The following is a 25,738-nucleotide window of genomic DNA, read 5'->3' as shown; positions in this document are numbered from 1 at the left end:
CTTCTGCAGAGTCCCCAGGTTTAAACCCTGCGTCCCCAGGCCATGTGTAACCCAATAGGGCCCCACTCGCCAGTAAACTCAGTCGCTGGGACATAGGCAGGCAGGTCTCCAGAGCATTTATTCTTTCCAGTGGGGAGGGTGCAGGGGTCCAAGGGGAGCGGCCCCCTACGTGTACCAAATGAAGCCATAGGCGGCGTCGACAATCTCCTCATTTGTACGCAGCCCATACAGCTCGCCCATCACGGGAGTCACCCAGCGCGTTGTATGGAACACAGACTCACCCACCTGTGGAGACCGCAGGATGTAAGTGGGGGTGCAGCTACCCGCTCAGGCCCACACTGCCTAGGGGGACCCCACTAGGCCTGGTGGCCACTGTGTCTACACTGAAAGCTGCTGTCTCCCCTTGCTCATGCCTGGCCTCCAGGACCCCTCTCAGCCTCAGGCTTCCCGTGGGGGGCTGTGTTTCTGCGGGGGCCCGCACCCCCGCCCTCCCTGCCCAGGACCCACCTTCCAGTCGGGCACATCCTTCATGATGATGGCCTCCTCCTCCAGGTTCTCTCGAAGCATCTGCAGGACCCTGCGGGGATGAAATGAGAGGTGGGGGACAGGCCTGAGCACCCCTCGGGGCCCCTCCGGGTTCCACTCCCCATCACCTCCTGCCACTGCCAACCCTGCACACGCTGTCTCCGCTTGTCCCTTCCTTCCCCCTACAAACTTTTACTGTCCTCCTGCTGCAGCCTCAATGTCTCCTCCTCCAGGGAACCTTCCCATTCTGTCCCTTGGGTCCTCACTTTAAGTCAAGTTTGGGGCCCTCTCCAAGGATGACGGCAGCCCCACGTATGCAAGGACACAGCTGTCAGTCCCCATATGCACTCCGGCCAGGTCCTGCACTGCAGCATGGGACACTCAGGCCTGCGACCTTCCAACCCTGGTCCCAGTGTCCCCACCTCCGGTCCTTCTCTGCCTGCAACAGTGGCATCAGCGCGATGCGGGCCTCGAAGTCCTCAATCTGCAAGCGCCTGCAAAACCCGAGAACCAACAGATTAGATCAGGCTGGAGCTGGGGGTAGACGTGGCCTCAGCCCCACTGGTGACACGTGGGGAAGGGGGCTGGAGGAGAGGCAAGTGAGCACGGCAGGGCTTGGCAGTAAGCTCTACCTGCCACAGGATGAGAGGCGGGGGGGGGGGCGCACACAGCTGGCACAAGCACTGATCCACAAGACTGCTGGCTTCACACTTTTTTTCCAGTTAAAAACTTTATTTCTTAATCCTAAAAATAGCCCTGGCCTGATGACTGTGGTGAAATGGGGACGGGGGATGGGGCCTTCATCGCTGGACTCTGGGCCTTCAAAACCATATCCTCTTGTCAAAATAACCCTGGAGTGTGAGCCCGGGGCAGACAGCTCTGCATCTTTGAGCCACCAGCCACATCTACGCTGCGGGAGCGGCACCCAGAGATGTGGGCCAGCAGGTGGCCCCTGGCCCTGTCCCCTCATCACCAGGAATCTCATAGCCGTACGGGGAAGGGTGTGGATGAGCTTCAGTCTCCCCCCTCCCCTCCTCCAGACCCACAGGAGCAGATGCCCCCACCACAGCCACACAGTTGTCACTCCAGTGGCCAGACCTCTGCACGTGGTCCTGGGGGGCCGGACCTGGTTTGAGTGTACCCCACGCCGAGTACCTGACACATGCAGGCCTTCTCCAGCACTACCCTCAGGGACTCCCAGACTTGTGGGGGGCAGGTGACCCCAAGGGGGTGCTGAGGACACATAGCACGCCGGGGTAGGGTGGGGCAGGGCAGCTGAGAGGCAGCAGCCAGAGTCCGAACGGAGGCCACGTTCTGCCTTGGTGCCTCTGGCCCCATGTGCTGGCACGACTACCATCTATGCCCTTGTTCTCATTGCCTGGTTACCAATGGCAAAAACCCACTAGGAGAACACGTCCTGGGCCCACCCGTCCACCTCCACCTGATGTGCCATCCTAATCCAGACCCTCGGTTCCCGAGCAGCGGAGGCCAAGGGACATCTGGCGAAGAGCTCCTTGATTATGAGTCCTTTCTTCAGTGGAAAGCTCAGAAGTGGACTCAGTCCAGGTCCCCACTTCCTGAGTCCCCAGGGCCTGAGGCAGGGCCCCACGGGTACCAGGGGCATCCCGCCCGGGGAGGCCTGGGGCCTACCTGCGCTCGCGGTTCCACTTCATCATGCTCCAGTACCCGAACAGCAAGGTCCCGATGCCCACAGCGAACATGCTATAGCCTGTGGGGGGAGAGGCCACCAGTCAGCGCCCGCCCGCGGGACAGGCCGCTCCCTGCAGCTTCTTCCCAGGACGTGCACTCAACTTGCTGTGCAACACACCACCAACACTGACGCAAGAGAAAGTCAAAGTCTTAGTGACCTTCTCCTAGAGATGGCCAGTACCGTCTCTAGTGCATATTTCCTCAGATTATTATTTTTTGGTCCCCGTGGAATGTCCACCGGCCCCTTCCCTTGGACCCCCTCCTCCAAAACTGCAGACCACTCTTCAGTCCGTTCCCCCGGCCTGCGGCAGGGACTCCAGGCTGTCTCAGCTTCTCTCTGACATGGGAGGCAGATGCTGCCACCACACCTCTGCCCACCATGGGACAGTTTCCAGAAGGTACAGTGTGGGCAGGGACTGCAGGAGAGCCCGTGGGTCTTCTTATTCATGGCTGGGTGGCTGCCACCGACAATCTTGTGGAAGGCTGTTTGGCTCCCAGTCGGCGGGTGCTTGCACGGGGCAGGATGGTGTCTACTGCTGGGTCCAGCTCCACGGTGGCGCCTGGCTGCCTGGTCCACTCCTCTGAGTCCTGCCCATAGAGGGCTGGATGGGCTGCGGGAGGCAGGCAGTGCCCTGCGGGGCCCGCCCAGCAGCCCATGGGCTCCCTGATGTGCCGCCTCCTGGCCCAGCAGGTCGAGCCCCCTGCCCGGGCACCAGGGGACAGAGGCTGCCATGAATATTTACTGACACCAGCAGGCACTTGCACTGTAATTCTGATGGACAGGCTGTGGGCCTGCTGCGGTCTTCATGGAGGCCCTAACTGCCTGCGGCCTGGCTGGGGCCAGGTCACCCCATACCCTCTTATCTTTCGAGCTGTGGTCTCTTCCCGGGATGGGCCCCATGGTTGCTGGGAAAAATGGACAAGCTCGGCCAGGTTGAGCTCAAGTTAACACCCAGGAAATGACCAGCAAATGGTGGGTGAGGCCATTTCCTAGGATTTGGGGGTGGGGGGGGCAAAGGGGCTCTGGGAGTCCCAGCCCTGCTCGCAGCCTGCAGGGAGCCTCTGTTGTCCTGTCCTCATCCTTCTTCTTCAGCTCAGTTCAACACATGGTTTTTCTGGCACCTTTGTTGGACCCAGAGGTGCATAAGAAACTGGTTAGATTTTTCAGCTCCTCAGTCAAGCCTGTTAAAAACATTAGTTCAGGGGCTCAGCTGGTTAAGCGTATGCCTTCGACTCAGGTCATGATCTCAGGATCCCGGGATTGAGCCCCGCATCGGGTGCTTCTCCCTCCATGCTCGTGCTCTCATTCCCAAATAAATAAATAAATAAATCTTTAAAAAGCAAAACAAGGGACGCCTGGGTGGCTCAGTTGGTTAAGCAGCTGCCTTCGGCTCAGGTCATGATCCCAGCGTCCTGGGATCGAGTCCCACATCGGGCTCCTTGCTGAGCAGGGAGTCTGCTTCTCCCTCTGCCTCTGCCTGCCATTCTGTCTGCCTGTGCTCGCTCTCTCCCCACCCTCTCTCTGATAAATAAATAAAAAATCTTTAAAAAAAAAAAAAAAAAAAAGCAAAACAAAATGAAACAAACATGAGCTCAGAGCTCAGAGTAAGACATTTCCAAATTACGGGGGCACCCTGGTTCCTGTGCACAGAGGGAGATTCCTCCTGGGAGGCTCGAGTGCCTAGGACCAGCTCCCAACGTAGTTATGGCTCTTACACATGGCTGACCACCTGTGCCAGACAGAACATCCTAGAAGAGCTGCCTCTTCCTTTTCAGTAGCTATAGAGAAGCCCTGGGGTCTTCTTCTTCTGACCCAGCCCCAGGGCATAGGCCTGGGCTACCCTAATGGAGACCCCTTGTCTTCATACCAGGCACCCACATGTAGGATCAATTCCAAGACAAAAATGGCCTTTACAAATGTGCAGCTCTTTCTTGCTGACAGTGGAGAGGCTGACACCCCAAACCCTGAGCATGGGTCTGTGCTTCAGGACCTGTCAGTCCGGTGGGGGAGGCTGATTATGGTCATGCCCAGGAGTGGGTGCCAGCCACATCCTGTGTTCAGTATCAGTACCTAACCTTGTTCAGATGGCAGCACGACCCAAAGGAAGGTACCAGTTCAATGGGGTCCCATCCGAATCCCAACCTTCCCCCTTTATCTGCCCTACAGAAACTGAGCAGCCAATTGTGAAATTCATATGGAAATTCAAGGGCCCAGATTAACCAAAACAATTCTGAAAAACAACAAAGTTGGAGGACTCGCACTTCATAGTTTCAGACTTCACACACAGCTGTGTGTACAAGACAGTGTGGCATGGCATCAGGATAGACATGTACATCGATGGAACAGAGCTGAGAGTCCAAAAATAAACCCCCACATTTACGGTCAATTGATTCTGGACAAGGGTGCCAAGACAATTCAATGGGGAAAGAATAGTCTTTCAGCAAATTGGATAAGTGGACAGCCACATGCAAAAGAATAAAGTGTGCTTTTTCCTTCCCCCATACACAAAAATTAACTGAAAATGGATCAAAGACCTCAATTTGAGAGCTAAAACTATAAAACTCTTAGAAAACAGATTAGTCAGTCTCTGTGACCTTGGATGAGGCAATGGCTTCTTAGCTGGGACGCCAGAAGCACAAGTGACAAAAGGAAAAAAAAAAAATAGATGAACTGGGCTTCGCTGAAATGAAAAACTTTTGTGCTACAAATGATGCCGCCAACAAGCTAGAAAGACAACCTCCAGAATGGAAGAAAAGTCTCTGAAAATCCTCCATCTGATAAAGGAATGGTAACCAAAATGTATAAAGAATTCTGTAAATTCAGTAATAAAAAAGATGAACACCCTGGGGCGCTTGGGTGGCTAAGTTGGTTGAGCATCCTCCCTTCTTGGTTTTGGCTGAGGTCATGGTCTCAGCATTATGGGATCAAGCCCTGCACCAGGATCCACGCTCGGCACAGAGCCTGCTTAAGATTCTCCCCAAACTGACTGCACTTGCGCACTATCTCCCTCAAATTTAAAAAAAAATTAATAAAGTTGAACGACCCAATTTTTAAAAAATGGATAAAGGACTTGGATGGTACTTCTCCCGAAGAGCTATACAAATGGCCTAGAAACACATGAAAATACGCTCAACATCATTAGTAACCATGGAGATGCAAATCAAAACCACAATGAGACACCTCACACCGATGGGATGGTTAGAATTAAAAAAAAAAGGGGGGGGGGCGCCTGGGTGGCTCAGTGGGTTAAGCCGCTGCCTTCGGCTCAGGTCATGATCTCAGGGTCCTGGGATCGAGTCCCACATCAGGCTCTCTGCTCAGCAGGGAGCCTGCTTCCCTCTCTCTCTCTCTGCCTGCCTCTCTGTCTACTTGTGATCTCTCTCTGTCAAATAAATAAATAAAATCTTTAAAAAAAATGTATTTAAAAAAAAAAGGAAAATAATGAGTGTTGTCCAGATGTGGAGAAATTGGAAATCCCGTAAAATAAATGCAGGAAGAAATGTACAACAGTACAGCCAATTTGGAAAACAGCTTGGCAGTTTCTCAAAACGTTAAACGTGGAGTTAGCATATGACTTAGTTAGCTATGCTATTGCTAGATGAAATTTTCCCGCAAGAAAAACGAAACATATACCCACATAGAAGCTTGCACAGGAGTGTTCACAGCAGCCAAAAGGTGGCAACAACTCAAATGTCCATCAAGTGGTAGATGGATACACAAATTGTGGCCCATTCATACAAGAATATTATTATATTACTCAACAACAACAACAACAAAAAAGAAGCTTTGAGACATGTTACACCATGCACGTTAAAAACGTCCTGCTGAGGGGCGCCTGGGTGGCTCAGTGGGTTAAGCCGCTGCCTTCGGCTCAGGTCATGATCTCAGGGTCCTGGGATCGAGTCCCGCATCGGGCTCTCTGCTCGGCAGGGAGCCTGCTTCCCTCTCTCTCTCTGCCTGCCTCTCCATCTACTTGTGATTTCTCTCTGTCAAATGAATAAATAAAATCTTAAAAAAAAAAAAAACAAACAAAACAAACAAACAAAAAAAAACGTCCTGCTGAGCCAGACACCAGAGGCCACACAGAATAGGAGCCCATTTTCATGAAACGTCCGGAACTGGCAAATCCATAGAGACAAAAAACAGACCGCTAGTTGCCAGGGTTTGGGAGAGGGAGGATGGGGAGTGACTCCTCATGAGCTTGGGGTTCCTTCTGGAGTGATGGAACTGTTATAAATTTATCTATTTATTTAATTATTTAGATTTATTTATAGATTTATTGGAGGGAGAGCGCATGTGCTCACACACACAGGGAGAGAGGCAGGGGCTAGAGAGAGAAACCCAACCAGACCCCCGTGATGGTGGAGCCCCACGAAGAGCTTGGTCCCATGACTCTGAGATCATGACCTGAGCCAAAACCAAGAGTCAGACACTTAAGCGACTGTGCCATCCAGGTGCCCCAGATGTGTTATAAATTTAGATCCTGGTGATGGTTATGCAACTGTGAACAGACTAAAAATCTGTGATTTGTATGCATGAAATAGGTGAATTATATGGTATGGTCTGTGAATTCAAAAAAAAAAAGTTAAAGACATAAGGGAAACAAAGAAAGGGCCACCCACTGGGCACGAGAGAGTAGAGAGAAGAGAAATGAGTGGGAAAGATGGAGGTAGCAGTCACTTCGGGAGCAGTGGGGATTAAAGGTGGTCTGAGCCAGCTCTGCAGGTTCTAGGACACTAGGGGTGAGTGATCTGGGCAGAGAAGAGGGGAATGGATGCCAGGCTTGTGTACCTTACAGGAGCAGAGCAGGGTAGGACTAATTGGGAGAGGGCCATGGGGACATATGGTTTGAGTGCAAGGCTGGAGGGCGGCACAGGACAGATGATTAGCATGGGGTGCAGGATGGAAAGCAGGGCTGTTGCACTTGCTGTTCCCTCCACTTAAGGAACTTTCGGAGAGGTCCTTCCAGCCCACCCTGGCTAAAACGGACCCTGGTGAGCTGGAGCCTTGCCAATATAGGAAATTCTGGTGCGACACATTCATCTCCTCTGCGAGGCTGTGAGCTCTTCCAGACAGGACTCAGTGCCACATGCACACTCAACAAACAACTACTGAATGCAGGGACAGAACAAAGACCACGCCACCAGAAGGGGTCTCCTCCTCAGCCCACTGTAACCAGGGGGCAGGTCTGTATATGCTACAACGCAAGCTGGTGTGAAGGGGTGCAACTAGGAAGCCCAACCCTAGATAACGGTCTAGATGGCACATGGGAGACACTACCATGTCATGAACTGGAAGAGGACTGGGATTAAGGGCACATTGTGACTTAAAAATAAAAGAGACATGCTGACTAGGAGCAGCCCAGGGAGGCTCACAGGCTGGGACCCTTCTGCCAGCCTGGTCTGTACCACACACAGGTGCACATGTATCAACAGACCTCAAGCCGCACACGTGAGGGGTACACTGGCCTGGGTGTTAAGTCACACTTTGAGAAAAGAAATTGAAGAGATTCAGATCACATTTTCATTCAGTGTGTTCTGGGATGAGTCAAGCCTGTTTTTGTAACGGCCCTCAGGCTAAGAACATTTTTAGGTTGGTAAACAGTTGTTAAAATGCAGCAGCAGAAGAGCGCCTGGTTGGCTCAGTTGGTTAAGCATCCTTCAGCTCAAGCTGTGATCTTGGGGGTCTTGGAACTGAGCCCCACTACAGTCTTCCCACTTCGTGGGGAGTCTGCTTGTCCCTCTCTCTCTACCCTTGCCCCTGCTCATGTTCTCTCATGCTTGCTTTCTCCCTCTAATAAATAAATAAAATCTTTAAAAAAAAAAATAAAGAAGCAGCAGTGGATAGAGACCATCTGCATAAAATGTTTATCTGGCCCTTTATAGAAAAGTCTGTCAACTGCTGTTCTGAGAAACAAAAAAGCCAAGGGGCTGGAAAGAGCTTGAGTTTTCCCCTGATACTTTCCCACAGTCTGAATTCTTTCTTTACCATGCCTGTATATATTTTTTTAATTGAGGCACATGTGCATAACAATAAATGTAAAGTTTGACGAGTTACGGGAAATGCATTCATGCTTTTTAAAAATTTGTATCTCTGTTAACCCTAGGTGCAAGTATATGTCCCTTCTACTTTTTTTTTTTAAGATTTTTAATTTATTTATTTGACAGGCAGAGATCACAAGTAGGCTGAGAGGCAGGCAGAGAGCGAGGAGGAAGCAGGCTCCCTGCTGAGCAGAGAGCCCGATGCAATGCGGGGCTAGATCCCAGGACCCTGGGATCATAACCTGAGCTGAAGGCAGAGGCTTTAACCCACTGAGCCACCCAGGCGCCCCTACTTTTTTTTCTTTTACATTTTTCTGTGTTGAGCCTAATAGCAAACTTCTAAATGTTACTTAAAACATTTGAAAAATTTAAGAATACATATTGCTGGGACGTCCGCGGGTAGGTACTACAGGGAGGAACACCTAAAGTCCCTTAATGTTCCGGATCCAGCATGAGTGTTACACTGGGTGGCCATGGGGGTAGGTAGCAGCCTCTCTCGGGCCTCAGTTTCCCCACTTGTGAAACGGAAGTGTGTCCGAGGGCTGAGGTTGGTTCTTAGCCAACCGCAGAATGGAAAGGATTAAGGGGACCGACCTTCCAGACTGTTCTGTGAAGAAAACAAAGCTCAGTAAGCGTTCGACAAACTCCAGCAGTTACTCTCGTCACTACCGAAGCTATCGGGGATACCTGGGCTCCGCCTCCCGTCACACCGCGGTGGAAACTGAGGCCCTCAAGACTCCCCGGCGACCCCCCCCCCATGGCGGCGTCCCGAAGCCCCAACTCTGACACCCCGGCGCAGTGCAACACTGACCCGACAGTCCCCGACGCGGAAGGTTCCGCTTGTAGTCGATGGGGCCATAGCCCCCCGGAGGGGGCATGTCCTGTTTCACCTTCGATGCTGCCATGCTCACAGGACCCCAACTTCCGGCCGCGGGCGGAAGTTACGTCCGGAGGCCGTCGCCATGATGAGTGTGGCTGAAAGTACCGCGCATGTCGTGGGCGGGACTAGGGCGTCTGGGACTCTAGTGTAGCTATCCCACCGTGAAGGAGAGCTTGGGCAATAGGTCCAGGAATCCACTGGGAGGCGGGGTGCAGCCGAGGATTCCCTATCATTTTTCTTAGACGGGGCTTGGTTCAGTCGGTGTAGATGCCTGTAGCCCGTCTGGTCGCCCGGGTTCTTGCCCTAAAGGACCTCCATACACCTTTCCTCTGATGTGGTCCTGAGGCCAGAGACCCCAAGCTCCTGAGGGAGCCGGGTCACCGAGTTACCAAGTTAAGCTCCCTCTCTCGTTTTCTCCCCTTCGCGGGCGTCTCAAGGCTCCACATGGCCAGGGCCGGGTACACAAAGCTAGGGGGCGACTGCTGCTCAGCTTCGAGTCATGAGGAGCCACCCCAACGCCAGGCATGGATTCTGCTCCTGAGTGGTCGTCGGGACCCCTTGCTAACAGGTTCTCATGTGAACTGGGCCATTCAGAGCGATTATGAGTCACAAAGCCTGATGGCCTTGGGGGGCCCCGTGGGGCGGGGTCCAGGGGGCCCCCACCCGGAGGCCGGGTGGGGTGACGCCTGTGGTCACTTCACAAGGCAGAAATTGTTACCTGGGCAATAAAAGGCACCTCTGCGGCGGGGACCCGGGAGTGGGCACATGGGGGTGCGGGTGTGCAGGTGCCAAGCGCCATGGGTTAGGCCCGAGATTGGAGTCCGGCCGCCCCCCGACAGCAGCCGCCTCCTGCTCCCCGCGCGCCCCAGGCGCCACCATGTCGGGCGACAAACTTCTGAGCGAACTCGGCTATAAGCTGGGACGCACAATAGGCGAGGGCAGTTACTCCAAGGTGAAGGTGGCCACGTCCAAGAAATACAAGGGCACAGTGGCCATCAAGGTGGTGGACCGGCGGCGCGCGCCGCCCGACTTCGTCAACAAGTTTCTGCCACGCGAGCTGTCCATCCTTCGAGGCGTGCGACACCCGCACATCGTGCACGTCTTCGAGTTCATCGAAGTGTGCAATGGGAAGCTCTATATCGTGATGGAGGCGGCTGCCACCGACCTGCTGCAGGCAGTGCAGCGCAACGGGCGCATCCCCGGGAGCCAGGCACGCGACCTCTTTGCGCAGATAGCTGGGGCTGTGCGTTACCTGCATGACCACCACTTGGTGCACCGTGACCTCAAGTGCGAAAACGTGCTGCTGAGCCCCGACGAACGCCGCGTGAAGCTCACTGACTTTGGCTTTGGTCGCCAGGCACATGGCTATCCTGACCTGAGCACTACCTACTGCGGCTCGGCCGCCTACGCGTCTCCTGAGGTACTCTTGGGTATCCCATACGACCCCAAGAAGTACGACGTGTGGAGCCTGGGCGTAGTGCTCTACGTCATGGTCACCGGGTGCATGCCCTTCGACGACTCGGACATCGCTGGTCTGCCCAGGCGCCAGAAGCGCGGCGTCCTCTACCCCGACGGCCTCGAGCTGTCGGAGCGCTGCAAAGCCCTGATCGCAGAATTGCTGCAGTTCAGCCCGTCTGCCAGGCCCTCAGCGGGCCAGGTAGCGCGCAACGGCTGGCTGCGTGCTGGGGACTCCAGCTAGAAGCCGGGGTTCCCGCCATTCCCGCCGCCCCGAGCACTGCGCAAGCGCAGTGCATGCGCGCGAAGCGCGCTTCCGTACTCTCGCGAAGCCGACACGCGCCACTGCGCACGCGCACTTCCCTCTTTTTCCTGACTCTGGATGGCTGGGGCCATAGTCGCCCCTGTTTAGAATCTAGCTCCTCTCCCCAAGATCCCGAGAGCAGGAGGGCGCAAGCGCTTCCTCTGTTTCCCAAGAGAAGGCCTCGGGAGGGGAAGGGACAAGAAGAAATGGAAGCGTTGCGTCAGCGCGGAATGAGCGATGGCTGTGGGCAGGCGGTGGATACTTGGAGGAGCTGCCAGGGAGTGGACGCGTGTGGAGGGCGTCCTTCTCTAGTCACCCGCTCATGCTGGTGGGGAAGGCACGGTCCGAGCGCTTCCTCCTTGGAACTTGCAATAAACTCGCTCTTCCTCACACCTGCCTCCACCAATGGCCCCCTTTTACCAAGTAGGGGTGGGAGGTTATCCACCAGCGGAAGTCAGGCGTGGCGCCTCATTGTAGAGAAAGACTTGTTGAGGTTCTAGCTCTAGGTCTCGAAAAGGAATTGGGAGGATTCAGACTAGACTTTTGGGTTCTCCAGTCTCAAAAGAACTCAAAGGGTCGTGATGGCCCTGGGAATAGAGATGCAGGGCTGGGAGCAAGGATCCCAGCACCATCCCCGTGTTTAAGAATGGAACAGAGTTGGGGACAAGGGGAGGGAGCTGTCTCAACAGAAACTGAGTTTATAGATGAGGAAATTGAGGCTCACACAAGTGACACTTGCCCAAGAACACATCTGAAATTTGAAACTAGATATGGCTGGAGTGGGGTGGGGAGGTGGTGGAAACTCTCCTTAATAAGGGCACTTCCTTGGTAAAGAAGTTGTCTAGCAGGTGAGAGTCAAAAGAGTGGGGTCAGGAGTCTGCTGGGCAAGATGGTTACTTCAGTCCTCTCTTCATTCATGAGTTTATTGAGTGCCTACTGTGTGCCAAGCTCTGGGACTCCACAATGAGGCTTGGATCTATTCCTTACCTCAGTGAGGACGCCAGTGAAAAGTCAAGTAAAAATCAATAGCATGGAAAGAAAAGACTTGTAATTTGTGCTAAATGCTGGGTGAGGGGAGGGGCAGGTGACCAAGGAAGGACGGAAACAGACATTTGAGCTTAACCCTGAGAGAATCACACACTGGAAACAGCAGAAGGAACATGTTCTGAGTGTTCCCAAGACACACTGGAGCTGGTGTGTTGGGAGAATGCCACAAAAAGTCCTACGGTGGGAGTGGACAGGGAGGAAGAAGAGGTGGAGAGGTAAGTGTATGTCTGAAGAGGGGACCCACAGGTCCTGGGGGAAATTGGGGATTATTTTGTTGCAATGAAGTTAGTGGGTTTGATGACAGCAGCTCTCACTTGGGGTGCACTGACGATGTCTCTCTAAGCCCTAATTCTACCCATGTCGTTGCCCCACACAGTCTCTGAGGAGGCTGGTCATCTTGTGTGTCTGGTAACTCCCCACTCCTGCTCACTCACCCTTTGTGTTCTCAGGTGCCCTGGGGAGTAAATGTCAGCTCTTCCCTAACCGCTTTTGAATAGGCAGATGAGGAAACTGAGGCTAAGAGAGGGGAAGTGACTAGTCTCCTGTCCTGGCTGGTTCACATCTGAGCCAAGAAAGAAAACCCAACCCCTCAGGTTTACACTAAGGAGGATGCCTCTTCTGGTCTGGACCATTCTGTAGACTCTGCACCTGGAAAATGGAGGCAGGAATCTTATCTTTCAGGTTGTAGGGAGAGGCTATGTGGTTCATTGAAAGACCACACCCTGAACCTTCTTGAGGCTCCCACTACACTCAGAATGAAACCCACATCCTCAACCCTTTTTCCTGTGGCCCAACCACACTGCCTGCCTTGTCCTTGACCCGACAAGTTTGGTCTTACCTCTGAGCCTTTGCACTGGCTGTTGCCATTACCTGCACCACTTACCAGTTTCTTTATTCCAGACTTGGTTTAAGTCTTGTTCTTTCCCTCCTAGCTCTTGTCACAAGGAATCCTAGTGCCTTGGGTATGGTATGTGCCTTTTTCATCTGTAGATTAATGTGTATGAGCAATGGGGCCTGGGTCTTTTCCTACCCCATAGCCATAGACCTGTTGATTGGTTCAGAGGGGACAAGGCCTCAAGGATTGAGGCAGTTGTCCCATTTGTTGGCTGGAGAAGCTGCTTGACACTCACCCCTGTTGAGTCAGTGGGTCAGTGGAGGAACCTGTGCCTAACCCAGTGAAACCTCACTTGAGGGCTGAATTTGGAGCCCCAGAAGTGTGCTTCTCACAGCCAGTGGTGGGGCATGGGGCACCAGTCAGGATGTTTCACAGGTAGACTGGGACAGTTTTGGGTTTAATTTCTGTAATGTCTTCTGTCAGTTCTGTGCCTTGTGAAACGTAGTTAGGTGTGGTGGTTAGAGAGGACCATCAACCCCCAGGCTGGAAGCAGGAATGTCTTAACAATGTCTTCCTCGTTAATGGGGAAACAAGGGGTCACCCTGCTACACCTTCCCCAGTCTCCAAACTGTCCCAAAGCTGGGACAAAAATAAGTGCAGGAAAAGCAGGGCTGAGGGGACAAAAGAAATATACACCCAATATGTTGTCCATTTCTTTATTTTCTGTCAGATTCTAAAACTTCCTCATGACACAAGTATAGCCATTGATTCCAGCCTCTTGTTTATTGGAACTTCTATTCTGGTTTGGTGGTCAACCTTTTACATTTATTATCAAAGATTTAGAGTCACAATAAATACAAGTGACAACCTCCCCACCCACCCATCCCACAAACCCCCACCTTCCAAATACCCTGCACTAGTGTAACTTTCTATTACACTTTCATTAAGGATTATAAAACTTTAGCTGTCCTTAAAAAAAAAAAAAAAAAAAAAAAGCTCAGTCCAAGTTCTTTAGGCAACCATCATGTGCAGCATAACTCGGCATCAAATAAAAACCCAATGGTGCAGCAGCAGCAACGACTGTCTTTTCCATGATTTACACCCCTGTGATGAGAGTATTTATATAGAAAACTCCTCCCCATGTCTTTCTGTCCATAGGAAAATGACGTGTGAGACACAGGAACCACAACACCCAGCGCAGCTGTACTCAGTTGGCTTTCATTCCCTCTGCACTGGGGCCAAGTTTGCTTCATAAAGGTCTTAGGGTACAAACAGGAGTAGAGGTTACCCCTGGGAGGGCCACTGTTGGCCTTCTCAAAGGTGAGGGTCCCAACATCACAGTTGGGACACTGGGGACCCAGTGACATGGGTAGGATAGCCAGAGCAATGGGAGGCTCCAAGTGGACACACATGTATCTACATGAACACTCGTGTTTACATGTATGACAGCCACTTCAAACATGCAGCCCTTCACCCTTGAGTGACTATCATCTTGAACAGTTTCCAGTTGCCAGAGTTCATGTCACAGGTAACTTGGGACCATCATCATCCTCCCACATTGTCACTGCTTGTAAGAACCAAGTCCTTTCAGTCCTGAGGCTCCTGCGGTGGGGGTGGGGGAGACCAGGACCCCAGCACTGTGACCATTTCTGACAGGCTTTGCTGCTGGGAGAACACTCAACGTTACTATCGGTTTCCTAATGTCTAAACCCCACATGCAGAGAGGTATTTAATATGCCTTTCCTGCAACATCATAAACCTCATCAAAGAACTACTAATTTGGGGCTTATCAGAGAAGTTATACTGCGAAGGGGAAAACAAAAGAAAAAAAAAAGGGAGGGGGTAAGAGTTTTGATACAGTAGAAATGAACAAAAGATTAAGGCATCTCACGTTCTTCTCTCCTTTAAAAAAAGTTACATGTCACAGTAAGTGGTCCCTGATGGGATTATTCCCAGGGACCCTGGGCTGGAGGAGGAGAGCCAGGGCCAGTAGCCCCATCCTCCACCTGTGGTGGTCGAGTTTGTCTGAATTCATGAGGCCCACTTAACAGCTCAGGGGCCGGTAGAAGTCCAGCCAGGAAAGGTTGAGTGGAGGTGGGTTCCTGAGCACAGAGATGAGCGAGGTTCTAATGGGCTGAGGTTGAGGGTCAACCTGTGCAGCACAGTTCAGCTTGGGCCCATGAGTCATAGACCCATTCAACCCCAGCTGGGGCGTGACAACCCTGGCACACCCCTCCAGCGCAGAGGTGACTCTTGCCTGGACACCTGATCCCAAGTTACTGCATAGAACGGACGTCTGTTTGCCCATAGAAGTGGCCAGCCTAGGTGCTCCTTCTTGAAGGATTTGGAAAATCTGGCCCACATCATTGAACAGAGAGGGCTAACAGCTCAGGATAGTATAAGACAAGTATTTATTTGCCAGGCACACAGAAAAATGTGAGAAATAGAAATGCTTGCATACTCTTGATTTTTTGGTGTAAAACACCCCCATGTCAATTTCCCTCCTTTCCCCCAAATCCCTGGATCTTGGAATGAAAGCCACCCTTCCTTGCCCTCCCCTCCTCCAGCCCCTCTAAGTTATGCACTCAAAACAAAAATCAATTTAAAATACAGGGTTTTACACAACAAAAAAATTAGAATGTTGCAAAACTAGGTCTTCTACCGCGGGTCAAAATGTTGCTAAACATGGATATTCACACATGAGAGAGGGGGTTAAATGAGCCTTTATTAGAATGTTGTAGCAGTGTGTTTTGAAGAAGGAGGCCCTACAAAATAAGGATTTTAAATTAAGTCCCTAACTGCATGGATAGGAAAACTAGGGCTGGGGCTGAAGTGGGGAGCAAGAGTACCCCATCTCCACGTCGACAAACGTGTGCGTGCACACAGGACACCCACGCACCTGCACGGAGACAGCCCTGTGCAGAGCACACTCATGACAGCTTCTGCCTATCCTCATGGAACCGATTTTTAGGAAGTTGGATAAACCAAAATGAAACACAAATAAGAGCAGACCTGATCCTTTGCATAAGACATTTCTGTAGAGTCGAAAGAGAGTTAAAAAACAACAACAACAACAACAAAACAACAAAACAAAACAAAAAACCAAAACCAAAACCAAAACAGTCTGAAGGCGAACCCTGGCAGCATGGCCCTGTTTTAAGGGAAAGTTCTAAACTAGACCCAAATGAAAACCCTGAAGTCTTGGAAGGGCAGGGGTACTTCCCCACCAGACACACCTGACAGAAGCATAGGCCAGGGCAGCTTAAGATGGTGTCCATCAAAATAAGTAAGTAAAGGAGAAATTTAATAAAATAAAACCACAACAACAAAAAAACACAATAGCCCGCCCCTTCAACTTCCCACTCAGGCTCTGGGTGTTGCTGCCAATTCTCTCTCCCTCCTCTATTGGCGGCGTGCGGCTTCTGGGATCCCAGGCTCTCTGGCTGGGGTCTGGGTTGCAGTTTGTTCTTCTGCTAAGTGTGGGAGGTCCAGGGTCTCCGGGATGAGCAGCAGCAGAGGCCTTCCGCTAGAGTGAGGGCTAGGCAGTCAGTGGCCCACCCTCTGGGGTGTGGGGGCCGTGCTCGGCAGGGACCCCTAGGTCTGCACGGTTTACTTTAAACTCCATCATCATGAGGTGATTTAAAAAAAATCTGTCAACCTAAAGATTGCCATGAAGGAAGGCAGTCAAAGACTGGGAGGCTAAGATGGGGAAAAGCAAAAACAAAACAGAACGCTCCGCTCGACTTCAGAAGCCCCGGGCGCCGGTCTCGCCGAGCGTGTCACAGTGTCCAGGGTGAGCCGTCCGTGCACCCTGCCGGGGGGTGGGGGAGTGGGGAGGGGTTGGGGGCGCTGAAAGAAAGGGCCAGAAGCAGAACCAGCCCCCAAGGTCCACTTTTCTGCTGGTGTTGGGCAAACTAAAGGCAAAGAAAGGAAAAAAGCCCAAGGGAAAGGTCCCTCAGTGATATTCCTCGTCCACCTGTGAAGCAGCCCCTCAGCTGCGACGAGATTCTGCAGCCAAGAACGGGGCCCTTGCTTCTGCAGCGCGGCCGGCGCTCGCTCACTCGTTTCCTCAGGGAGTACGAGGTCTTCCCGAGTGGAGGGTGGCAGGGCCAGGTGGGAGGGAGGAGGGAGCCTGTTCTCCACTGGGCCCGGCTCGCACTATTTCCACGTGGCTGACTGGGGGATGGAGCGTGGCGGGATCATGTCCAGGAGGTACTCCCGCTGGCGGTCCACCGCTGAGGAGGTCTTGTGCACTGCCAAGCTCGGGCTGACAAACGCAAGGGCCCCGCCTACAAAAGAGCACAATGATAGGGTTTTTAATGGTAGAGTAATATTCTCTCATGAAAACATTAATTAAAAAAAAAAGATTTATTTATTTGACAGATCACAAGCAGGCAGAAGCAGGCAGAGAGGGAGAGAGGAGGAAGCAGGCTCCCCACCGAGCAGAGAGCCTGATGCGGGGCTCGATCCCAGGTCCCTGGGACCATGACCTGAGTCGAAGGCAGAGGCTTTAACCCACTGAGCCACCCAGGCACCTCACCCCAAGAGTATTTTTGGTGGCAGCTACAACATTTTGTGGAACAAATGTTCTGAGGTCAAATGCAATACGGAAAGCTCTCTACATACGAAAGAGAAACCTGACTGGGTCCTGCCCAGAAACCAAGGGTAACCTGGAGTGCTGGGAGAACCCTTTTGGGAAATGCTTTTATGCTACTAGATATTTACCTCTCCTCCTACTACTGAACACAGCAACTACTTACTCCTTCACATTCATCACCTTAAACACACAGTTTTCACATGGCTGCTACCACTGTGTACACACGCACACACCTGTATCTGATTTTGCATACTTTCAAAATTTTCCATAAAAGGAATTTTCAAGCAGCCGTGAGTTCTTAGCTGCATCTTGCACATGCTGCACAAAAGCCTCTCTGCCCTTGTTTACAAATGCTCTCTAGGCTGCTCCGATTCCTCCGCAGCCAGACCAATGTACTCCCTTCCCCTGAGTTTCCCCCTGTGGAAGGCTCGGATTCTTGGCCACACTTCTAACTCTAGGGTCAGCTGCACACACAGCTGACTCTGGTGTTTTGTTTGCATGGCCGGCCTGGCTTTCCCAGCTCTGCCTAAGGAGATGGTTTTCATGATGTCACGCCCCTTTTAAACCTACGGGGATACAATAAACTTGGGCGGGGGAAGGGAGGGACACTGGTTCCCATAGCCCTTTGTGCCTACCTTTCACTTTCCTGTTTTGATGGAAACAAATATTTAACTGTCACCTTAATGCTGGCACATAAATACTAAAAAAGAAGGAGGGAAGCGGTGTGGGGGACAACCCAGGGATGGCTGGGAGTGCTCACCTGAGGGCACCCCCCACTCAATGAGTTGTTCCTCAAATGTGCTTTTCTCAGAATCCTCTGCCACCCACCCTAGTTAAAACCCTAGCCCCTGCCCCAGGGATCTTACCCTTCCCCCACCCCTCTGGATGTTCTTGTTCTGTTTACTCTTTGCACCACCTGACCTAAAGCAGAGGGTGGGAAGAGTGTCTCAAAGAGCAAGAAATGAAGAACACTACCTGGCTGAAAAAGTTAGTGCACCAGAAAAGGTACAACAGTAACAGCAAAAACAGGTGTTCCCTATGGCAGGAAGGGGTCAGGGGGCCAGAATTGGCAAGATAAGTGTCTGTGCTGACAGGTGTCCACTGGATGGTGTGTGTGTGAGACAGACACACACACACACACACCCTAAACTCGGTTTGCTCAACATTTTGAGTCAAGAGCTAAGACTCTGGGTCTAGAGTGTACAAAGGGGGGAAATCAGTATTTACCTAGGGCCACCACTTGTTTGGGACATCCTGTTTGGTGAACAGTGATTAAGCTGAACAGTCAAAAGCAGCTGCTCTCAGGGAATAGGTCTGGGGTTTCAGGGCTCTCTGCACCATTTCTGTTCACCCTGTGTATGTGCAAGTCTCAGACAAACGCAAGGAAGGGACAGATGTCACCATGTGGGGGCAGCTCACCTGTACTTAGGGGTGCCTTCTTCCAGTTGGTGGTGGCATTGCCCTTGCCGGTGCTTACAACTCTCTCGGAATGTCTGCCGGTCCTGCTGACAAGGGCTGTGGCTGAGGCTGCGTTCTGCAGTTTGGGTGACTGGCTGAACGTGTGCAGGACACCACGGGGCGTTGTGGTCGAGCCCCGGGACAGCTGGCTGGAGGCCTACAGTGGAGAAAGGGTGTGATGGCTCATGTGGGGAAGGTGGTGACAGAGGGCAAGACGCTCAGCGCAGCCTCTCCGTGCTCTGGCCGACCTCTTCCCACCCACACAGGGTCCCTAAAGTCCAAAATCAGGAGACCAGGTAAGTTACACCGAGGGGAGGGGTAGGAGGGAGGGAGAGAGAGACAGACAGACGCAGGCAGCGTGACAGTCGGCGACTGACGTGGTCACGGTCTGGGGCGTGAGGGCTGGTTGGTGGCGCGGTGCAGGGGCTCCCGGCACCGCAGTTCTGACCTGTAGCACAGCCCCGTTACTCCAGTCGCGGGCCTCTCCTGAGCGGAACGCCAACTTACGCCGGGGTTTTATGACCTATACAAACGGGGTTGAAATCGAGGTCAGCACCATCCACAGACGGCCTAGGGTGACCTAGAGTGACCAAGGGCAGCAGCTGTGGCCCCACGAGGCCCAGTCCCCATGGGACAGGCCATTTCCTGAGGGCAGCACAGCCACCCACTATATAAGGATCTTGAGAAGATGTTTATTAATGAATTACAAATGACTTCCGAGGACACAAAAAATTGCCAACAGGGTGCTTTGGGTCTACAGGGGGTGGGAAAGCAAAGCATTAAAAAAAGCAGCCAAAACTTGACTTCAAACTTGCTTCTCTCCTTAATTTAGCTAGAACATTTCTTCCAAATGCCCCTTTTGCATCTCAATGTGGCTTTCAGAAAAGTCCTTTTAGACAAGAAGTACTTGTCAGCCGGAACACTGCACGTGAAAGCTACAAAATCTAAAGAAACTGCAAATTAGTATTTTCACCACCAAAGGCCACCATTAAATGCAATTTAGACACACAGTTAACCACCAGGCAGATAACTGCCCAGTGTGGGACAGAACGTCAGAACATCTTGCTTGCTAGCAACAACTCCCGGCTAAGGGAAGGGAATAAGGCCCCTCTCCTAGAAAGTGAGGCCGCCCAACCCCCACTCCCAGGCCGCAGGGCCACAGCTTTGGCTCCCCAAGGACTCTCACCTGCTTTAGTGCGGGGTGTGGGGCGGCGGCAGGCTCAGCCTTGGCCTGTGTGGGGGCGGCACCCTGTTGTAGGAGGCGCTGCTCGATCTCCTGTTCCTGCTGCAGAGCTTTCACAAAAGCAGCCTTCAGCCGGCTCGTGTGCTCTACCTTGAGTGCCTTCTTCTGGTTGGATGCCATGCAGTTCTCACACATGATGGCGCCACCCTTCTCCTCCCGCCAACGGCATGTGAAGTCCGTCTTGCACTGCGCACACATGTAGGGCTCCCGGGACAGAACAGCAGCAGCTGACATCCTGCCCGCTGCAGGAAGATACGTGGGCTCATGTCATAGGAACAGGATGCCAGAGTCAGAGCCCCTACCATCCAGGACAGGATGAGGACGTGTGACAGATCTGGAGCAGTGCCCTGGACTGTGGCTCAGCTGGCATCAGTAAGCCAAATCCCAAGACACTGTCTGTTTGGCATGCATGTACTGGTGCCAACTATGTGTGGACACCAGGCCAGCCTTGCACCTTGGGGAAGGTTTGCTGATAGAAAGTGAAGCAGCTTTGGAAAATGCCATGGACTAGGTACACGGGGTACCAACTCTCAAGAACCTCAGTGCTCTCTAGGGGCACCTGGGTGTCTCAGTCAGCTAAGCGTCTGCCTTCAGCTCAGGTCATGATCCCAGGGTCCTGGGAGCCCTGAGTTGGCCTCCCTTCTCAGGGGGAGCCTGCTTCTCCCTCTCCTTCTGCAACCCACTTTGTGCTCTCTCAAATAAATAAAATCTTAAAAAGAACAAAAGTGATCTCAGATTAGCTCCTCCCAACTGCCTTTCCTACTTTCCCCCACCTTCTCACAGTGAAGAGGAGGTGACCCTCCGGGTCCCACTTTGCTGTGATAGGCATTCTTGCCAGTGGGCCAGTCAACTAAGGACTAATTATCCAGCAGATACTCTGGCTGACAAATGTCATACCCATTGTCTTGTGCATGCAAACCTCCTAAAAGGGCAACCCACACTGTTATCTTGAGAAGGAAAGCAAGGCTAAGGAGATAAAGTGTCTTGCAGAGTCACACACCAGTGGCAGGGCCAGGACTCACACGTGCTGCCCAGCTGAGGGCACTCTGGGGCCCTGGCCCCTTTATCTGAGAAACGGGAGCATTGCATCCCCTTGGTTGGCCATAGGAAGGGTGACTGGGGAAGCCAAGTAAAGTGCATGCTCAGGTATGGGATCAATATTCTTTTTGTCATTGAAAGTGAAGTAAGGTGGGGAAGCCTGGGTGGCTCAGTCAGTTAAACCTCCAACTCTTGATTTTGGCTCAGGTCAGAATCTTGGGGTTGTCAGATTGAGCCTGCACTGGGCTCCACCCTCAGGACGGACGGAGTATGCTGTCCCTCTCCCTCTGCTCCACCTCCCACTTGCTCATTCTCACCCTTTTTCTAAAATAAATAAACAAAATCTTTAAAAAAATAAGGAAAAAGAAAAAAGAAAGAAAAAGTGAACTAAGGGGCATGTTTTGTATTTTTGTAGTTATCTTTTTTCTGTCTAGAGTACTCAAGGATTTAACTTCCTCATGACATCAGAGACAATGCTGCCAAGAGACCCTGGGCCTCTTTCCAGCCCTGGGCCTGCCCAAGCTGCCCCTGAATGCTGAGGGGCTATATAGGATCAGACTGGGGAAGCCCCTCACCCCAGGCCCCCAGCTCCAGGCTCTCACCTGCAGCTAACATGCTCCGGTGAAAAGAATACATCACCTCCAAACGTCTAACCCTAGAGGACACAGTACCTCTTTCTAGGGAGCTGTAGCAGGGATGACCAACATGAGAGTGGAAACATTGGTACAAGGCTGTACTTATTAGTCACCCAGGCTGGGGCTCTGGGAGGCATCAGGGGACACCTCAAAAGGAGCTCAGAACTTCCTCCCAGTTAGGTCCCATTTTGGGCGATACAAGAAGTATACTGACTCCTAATGAGAGAACAGGTAGATATGGGCTGAGTGGGAAGAGCAGATGCCCAGGGCACACAGATACAGACGGGTGGGCACTGTGACCTGACTTGGGCCTCCCACCACCCACCTATCCCACAGTGGCCTCACGGCAGCTCTTTTGCCAAAATCACTCCATCATAAAGATGACACCAAAGGGATCAGACACATTCAAGGGTGTGAGAGCTCGCACCCTTCCCTGCTGGGCCTGGCTCCCTGACAAGTGGAAGCCACCATCCCCAATTTTACAGAGGACAATGTTGGCCCTACGTGGCTTTCCACTCTCAGCCTGACTCACAGTCAATCCTTCATATGGCCCCGTGGCTGGGGAGGATTTTAAGAGCAATGGTGTGGGTGGGTGGATGGGAGGTAATAAGGAAGCTACAAGTTAATCTGAGATGGCCGGCTGGGCCTTGGCCCTGGGTCTGGCCCCCAACCAAATACGGAGGGCTCTACCTCTAAGAGGCACTAGATACAATGTCCAAGGATGTGATATATCTTTTGTGATATACTGACTAAAGAGGAGGAAGAGAGCACTCCCTCCAATACCCTGACATCAAGCAGGTACTGCAGGGACCCCAACTACCTGTCACGTATACCTGCTTCCTTCCCTCTCTGGAGACAAGATGCAAGCAAGCAGAAGGTGCTTTTCCTTTGTACAGGCCCCATTACTGTTGCTCCCAACTCTGTGCTGGTAAGGGCAGCCCTGAGAGGGGTCGGCATGTCCCAAGAGACAATTCGAGGTATGTGGTCTGAAGCCTACCAGGCCCTCCCTTGCCCTGGACCAGTTACAGCTCCATCTCCTCCTCGGGTCTGAGCATCTGCTGAGATCATGGAGGGAGAGCATTCAGGCTGGCTGCCTAAATAAGATCATCACAAACTGAATCTCCAAGCAGAAACGTCTTCAAATCATCTGGTGGAGGCCCCTCAAAGGCCAACCTGGCTTCCCACCTCCATTTCCAATGTTACTTTTTTTTTTTTTTTTAATTTTAAAGATTTTATTTATTCATTTGACAGAGATCACAAGTAAAGAGGCAGGCAGAGAGAGAGGAAGGGAAGCAGGTTCCCTGCTGAGCAGAGAGCAAGACTCGGGGCTTGATCCCAAGACCCTGAGATCATGACCTGAGCCAAAGGCAGAGGCTTAACCCACTGAGCCACCCAGGCGCCCCTATATGCCCTTTTTTAAAAAAAATCACTAAAACCTCTTAACATGCAAGTGGTGCTTTCCAAACGGTTTCCAAGGAGGGTGATAAAGTGAGTCTGGCCCAGGCCTGGGTGTCCCCCTCCTACCTTCAGGGCTGAGAGCATTCAGGGCTCTGAAAAGTTCTAGCTGGAAAGACCTGTCTGGAAACAAAGCCTGTCAGCCTCCTGTAAATGTTCCTCCTCATGCCTCTCTGTCTGCCCCACCATCATAGAGCAGCTTCTGCCGGCAGACCATGTGTGCAGGTCCTTGGGTGTCCCCAGGGCCCAGCTCTCAGAAGAGGCCCCAACAAGAAAGGTGACTGTGATATGTTTAAGTTATCCGAGGTGATAGATGGTGACCACATTTATTGTGGTGAACACCAAGTAATGTATAAAATGGTTAAATCACTGTATCATACACCTAAAACTAATTAACACTGTATGGCAACTACACTTCAATAGAAAGCATTTTTAAAAATGTAAAAACTAATGGGGCACTGGGGTGGCTCAGTTGGTTAAGTTTAAGTGTATGACTCTTGATTTCAGCTAAGGTCATGACCTCAGGATCCCAAGATTGAGCCCCGTGCTGGGCTATGTGCTAAGTGCGGAGTCTGCTGAAGATCTGCCCTCACCTGCACCCCTCCCATCCCCGGGCTGATGCAACTCGTAGCACACGTGCGCAGTAAATAAACAAATAAATAAATGTAAAAACTGAAACAAGCAAAAAGTAAAGTCTCATAGAAAGCTGGACTGATACAAAAGGTTATGCATAAGATGCCCCACCCCAAGACAGCTCTCAGCATACAGCAGACATTCCAACATGTGCTATGCATTGAAAATAACCTATTGTAAGAAAAACTTCACTGGCAAGAGATGAAAATAGCTCCAAGGCCCACTCACCTTGGGTCTCTAGCAGGTTCTGCACCACTTCCTCCAGGCCGACCAGGTAGATGAATTCGTTGTTGGCAGCGCTGGGCAGGAAGTTCATCTCCGGGGCAGGGGGCTTGGGAGGGGGGATTTCTAGCAGCGTCTTCTCCAGCTGTTTGCGCAGCGCAAGCTTGGCAGCTGCCTGACGACTGGCTGGAGAATCAGCAGAGGTGACCACAGAGGCCACGCTGGTGGGGGTAGAGTTGGCCTGAGCAGAGGTGGCTGTCGTCCCTTTCAGCGACGCTGGGGAAGGCTTTTAGGAGATAACAACTTGGTCAGGGTTCTGGGGGTGCCTAATCCCAGAGACCAGGATGGCACTGTTAGCTGTATTGACTAATGAATCTTTAAGGTAGTAACACCGAGCTGCTTGACATCAGCAAGCCAACAGACAAAGCAGCATTAAACTCATCACCGTATGAGATGACCTATCTTATAAAACATACTTGAGGTTTAGCTGATATCCAATAAACCACACACATTTACAATCTGTATTCTGCTGTGTTTTGCTACATGAGGACACCTATGAAGCCAAAACCGTGACCAGGGCAGTGGGCACCCCCACTCAGGCAACACGGCCACCGTCCCATCACTATGGCCTAGCAGATTTCCTCCCAGCACAGGTCTAGATGGCCGCCATCTTCACAGGGGTGTGAGAGAAGATCACCACAGCACTGGTGGCATTTGCTTCATGAGCACCTTTGTATGTGGTTGTCTGAGACACTAAATGTTTCACTCATCTCATGTGTTCTCATTGGTGTTATGGTGGAGAACAGCTTTTGGACCAACCTCTGTCCTGCCTCTTCCCCCACTCCTAATCTTCGGTGCTCCTGTACTACTTTCTCGTCTTCATCTGGACCCCAGGGCCAATGCTCCATTGTCTCCTTCCTTTAGTTCACCCAGCCCTCAACCCTGTCAGGTGCTTTCCCCAAAACCCAGAGCTGATCACACTAGTGCCCTTAATTTTGTGGGGCTGAGGACCCTTCTGAAAATCTAAGGAAAGCAGCATACACCACCCCCATGAAAATACACACACCTGACAACTTGCACACAACACATCATAGGGCTCAGGGAGCCCAGAATGGTTTCCCAGGGCCCCCTCCCTCACAGAGGGTCTCAAGAGCTGAACAAGTTTCCCAACACAGAGGACACCAGCCATCAAAGCAGCTCAGCCTGGTCTGACATTAGAGAAGACGGAGATGCTGCTCAGAATCCTGCTGGTCAGGCTCTTATCTGAGGGAGGCAGACAAAGATGCACCATGCCAGAGGAGGAAGAGAAGCTAATACAGCCATCAGCAAAAGCCTCTACAGACCCAATAATTTTCTCTGTCAATAAAGCTCTTGCTTCTAGCCTGCCCACCCACCCTGGTCCCATCTTCCTGGCATTACTTTGTGGGAACAGACCCACCCCATCTCAGAGGCTCTGTACAGAGGTGAAAGGACTCGTGGCTAAGAATAGATGTGCTGGTGCTGTGAGGACATTTGCAGACATGCTCCCCTCATGTACTCATGCAGACAGAGAGGAGGGCGAGGAAGGCTCTGGTGCCACTCCACCCCTCTCACCCCCCGCCCCCCAGTCCCAGCCATGTCTAGGCCCATCAGATGCTTTACCTGGCCTCATCCATCCCC

At 52.0% G+C, this 25,738-nt stretch overlaps 3 protein-coding genes across 6 annotated transcripts in view; 1 reads left to right on the top strand and 2 right to left on the bottom strand.

Moving 5' to 3' along the window:
• Positions 1-99: 99 nt before the first annotated feature.
• NDUFA13 (NADH:ubiquinone oxidoreductase subunit A13) lies at positions 100-9,224 on the bottom strand. Its single transcript, XM_059389522.1, has 5 exons — positions 9,089-9,224; positions 2,176-2,254; positions 948-1,019; positions 508-577; positions 100-285 (listed from the first exon to the last, which is right to left on the bottom strand). Exons 1-5 carry the CDS (start codon positions 9,180-9,182, stop codon positions 166-168), a joined length of 435 nt encoding a protein of 144 aa, XP_059245505.1. The 5' UTR covers positions 9,183-9,224; the 3' UTR covers positions 100-165.
• A 33-nt stretch (positions 9,225-9,257) lies between these two features.
• TSSK6 (testis specific serine kinase 6) lies at positions 9,258-10,941 on the top strand. Its single transcript, XM_059389519.1, has one exon. The coding sequence runs from the start codon at positions 10,035-10,037 to the stop codon at positions 10,854-10,856; it is 822 nt and encodes a 273-aa protein (XP_059245502.1). The 5' UTR covers positions 9,258-10,034; the 3' UTR covers positions 10,857-10,941.
• A 2,559-nt stretch (positions 10,942-13,500) lies between these two features.
• Positions 13,501-25,738, bottom strand: part of GATAD2A (GATA zinc finger domain containing 2A) — a 107,054-nt gene continuing 94,816 nt past the window's right edge. For 3 of the 4 annotated variants that reach the window (XM_059389514.1, XM_059389515.1, XM_059389516.1), the window contains 5 exons: positions 24,086-24,365; positions 20,040-20,338; positions 19,302-19,376; positions 18,815-19,010; positions 13,501-17,087 (listed from right to left, as the gene is read on the bottom strand). In XM_059389514.1, coding sequence (XP_059245497.1) covers positions 16,957-17,087; positions 18,815-19,010; positions 19,302-19,376; positions 20,040-20,338; positions 24,086-24,365 — 981 coding nt within the window. In that variant the 3' untranslated portion in view covers positions 13,501-16,956. The remainder of the gene's footprint in view (positions 17,088-18,814; positions 19,011-19,301; positions 19,377-20,039; positions 20,339-24,085; positions 24,366-25,738) is intronic. The other variant, XM_059389517.1, reaches the window with a different exon arrangement.

The sequence above is a fragment of the Mustela nigripes genome, chromosome 2 (assembly GCF_022355385.1).
Source record: "Mustela nigripes isolate SB6536 chromosome 2, MUSNIG.SB6536, whole genome shotgun sequence".
NCBI classification, from domain to species: Eukaryota; Metazoa; Chordata; class Mammalia; order Carnivora; family Mustelidae; genus Mustela; species Mustela nigripes.
The sequence above is the reverse complement of the archived record's forward strand: the minus strand, read 5'-3'. Positions and strand labels throughout refer to the sequence as shown.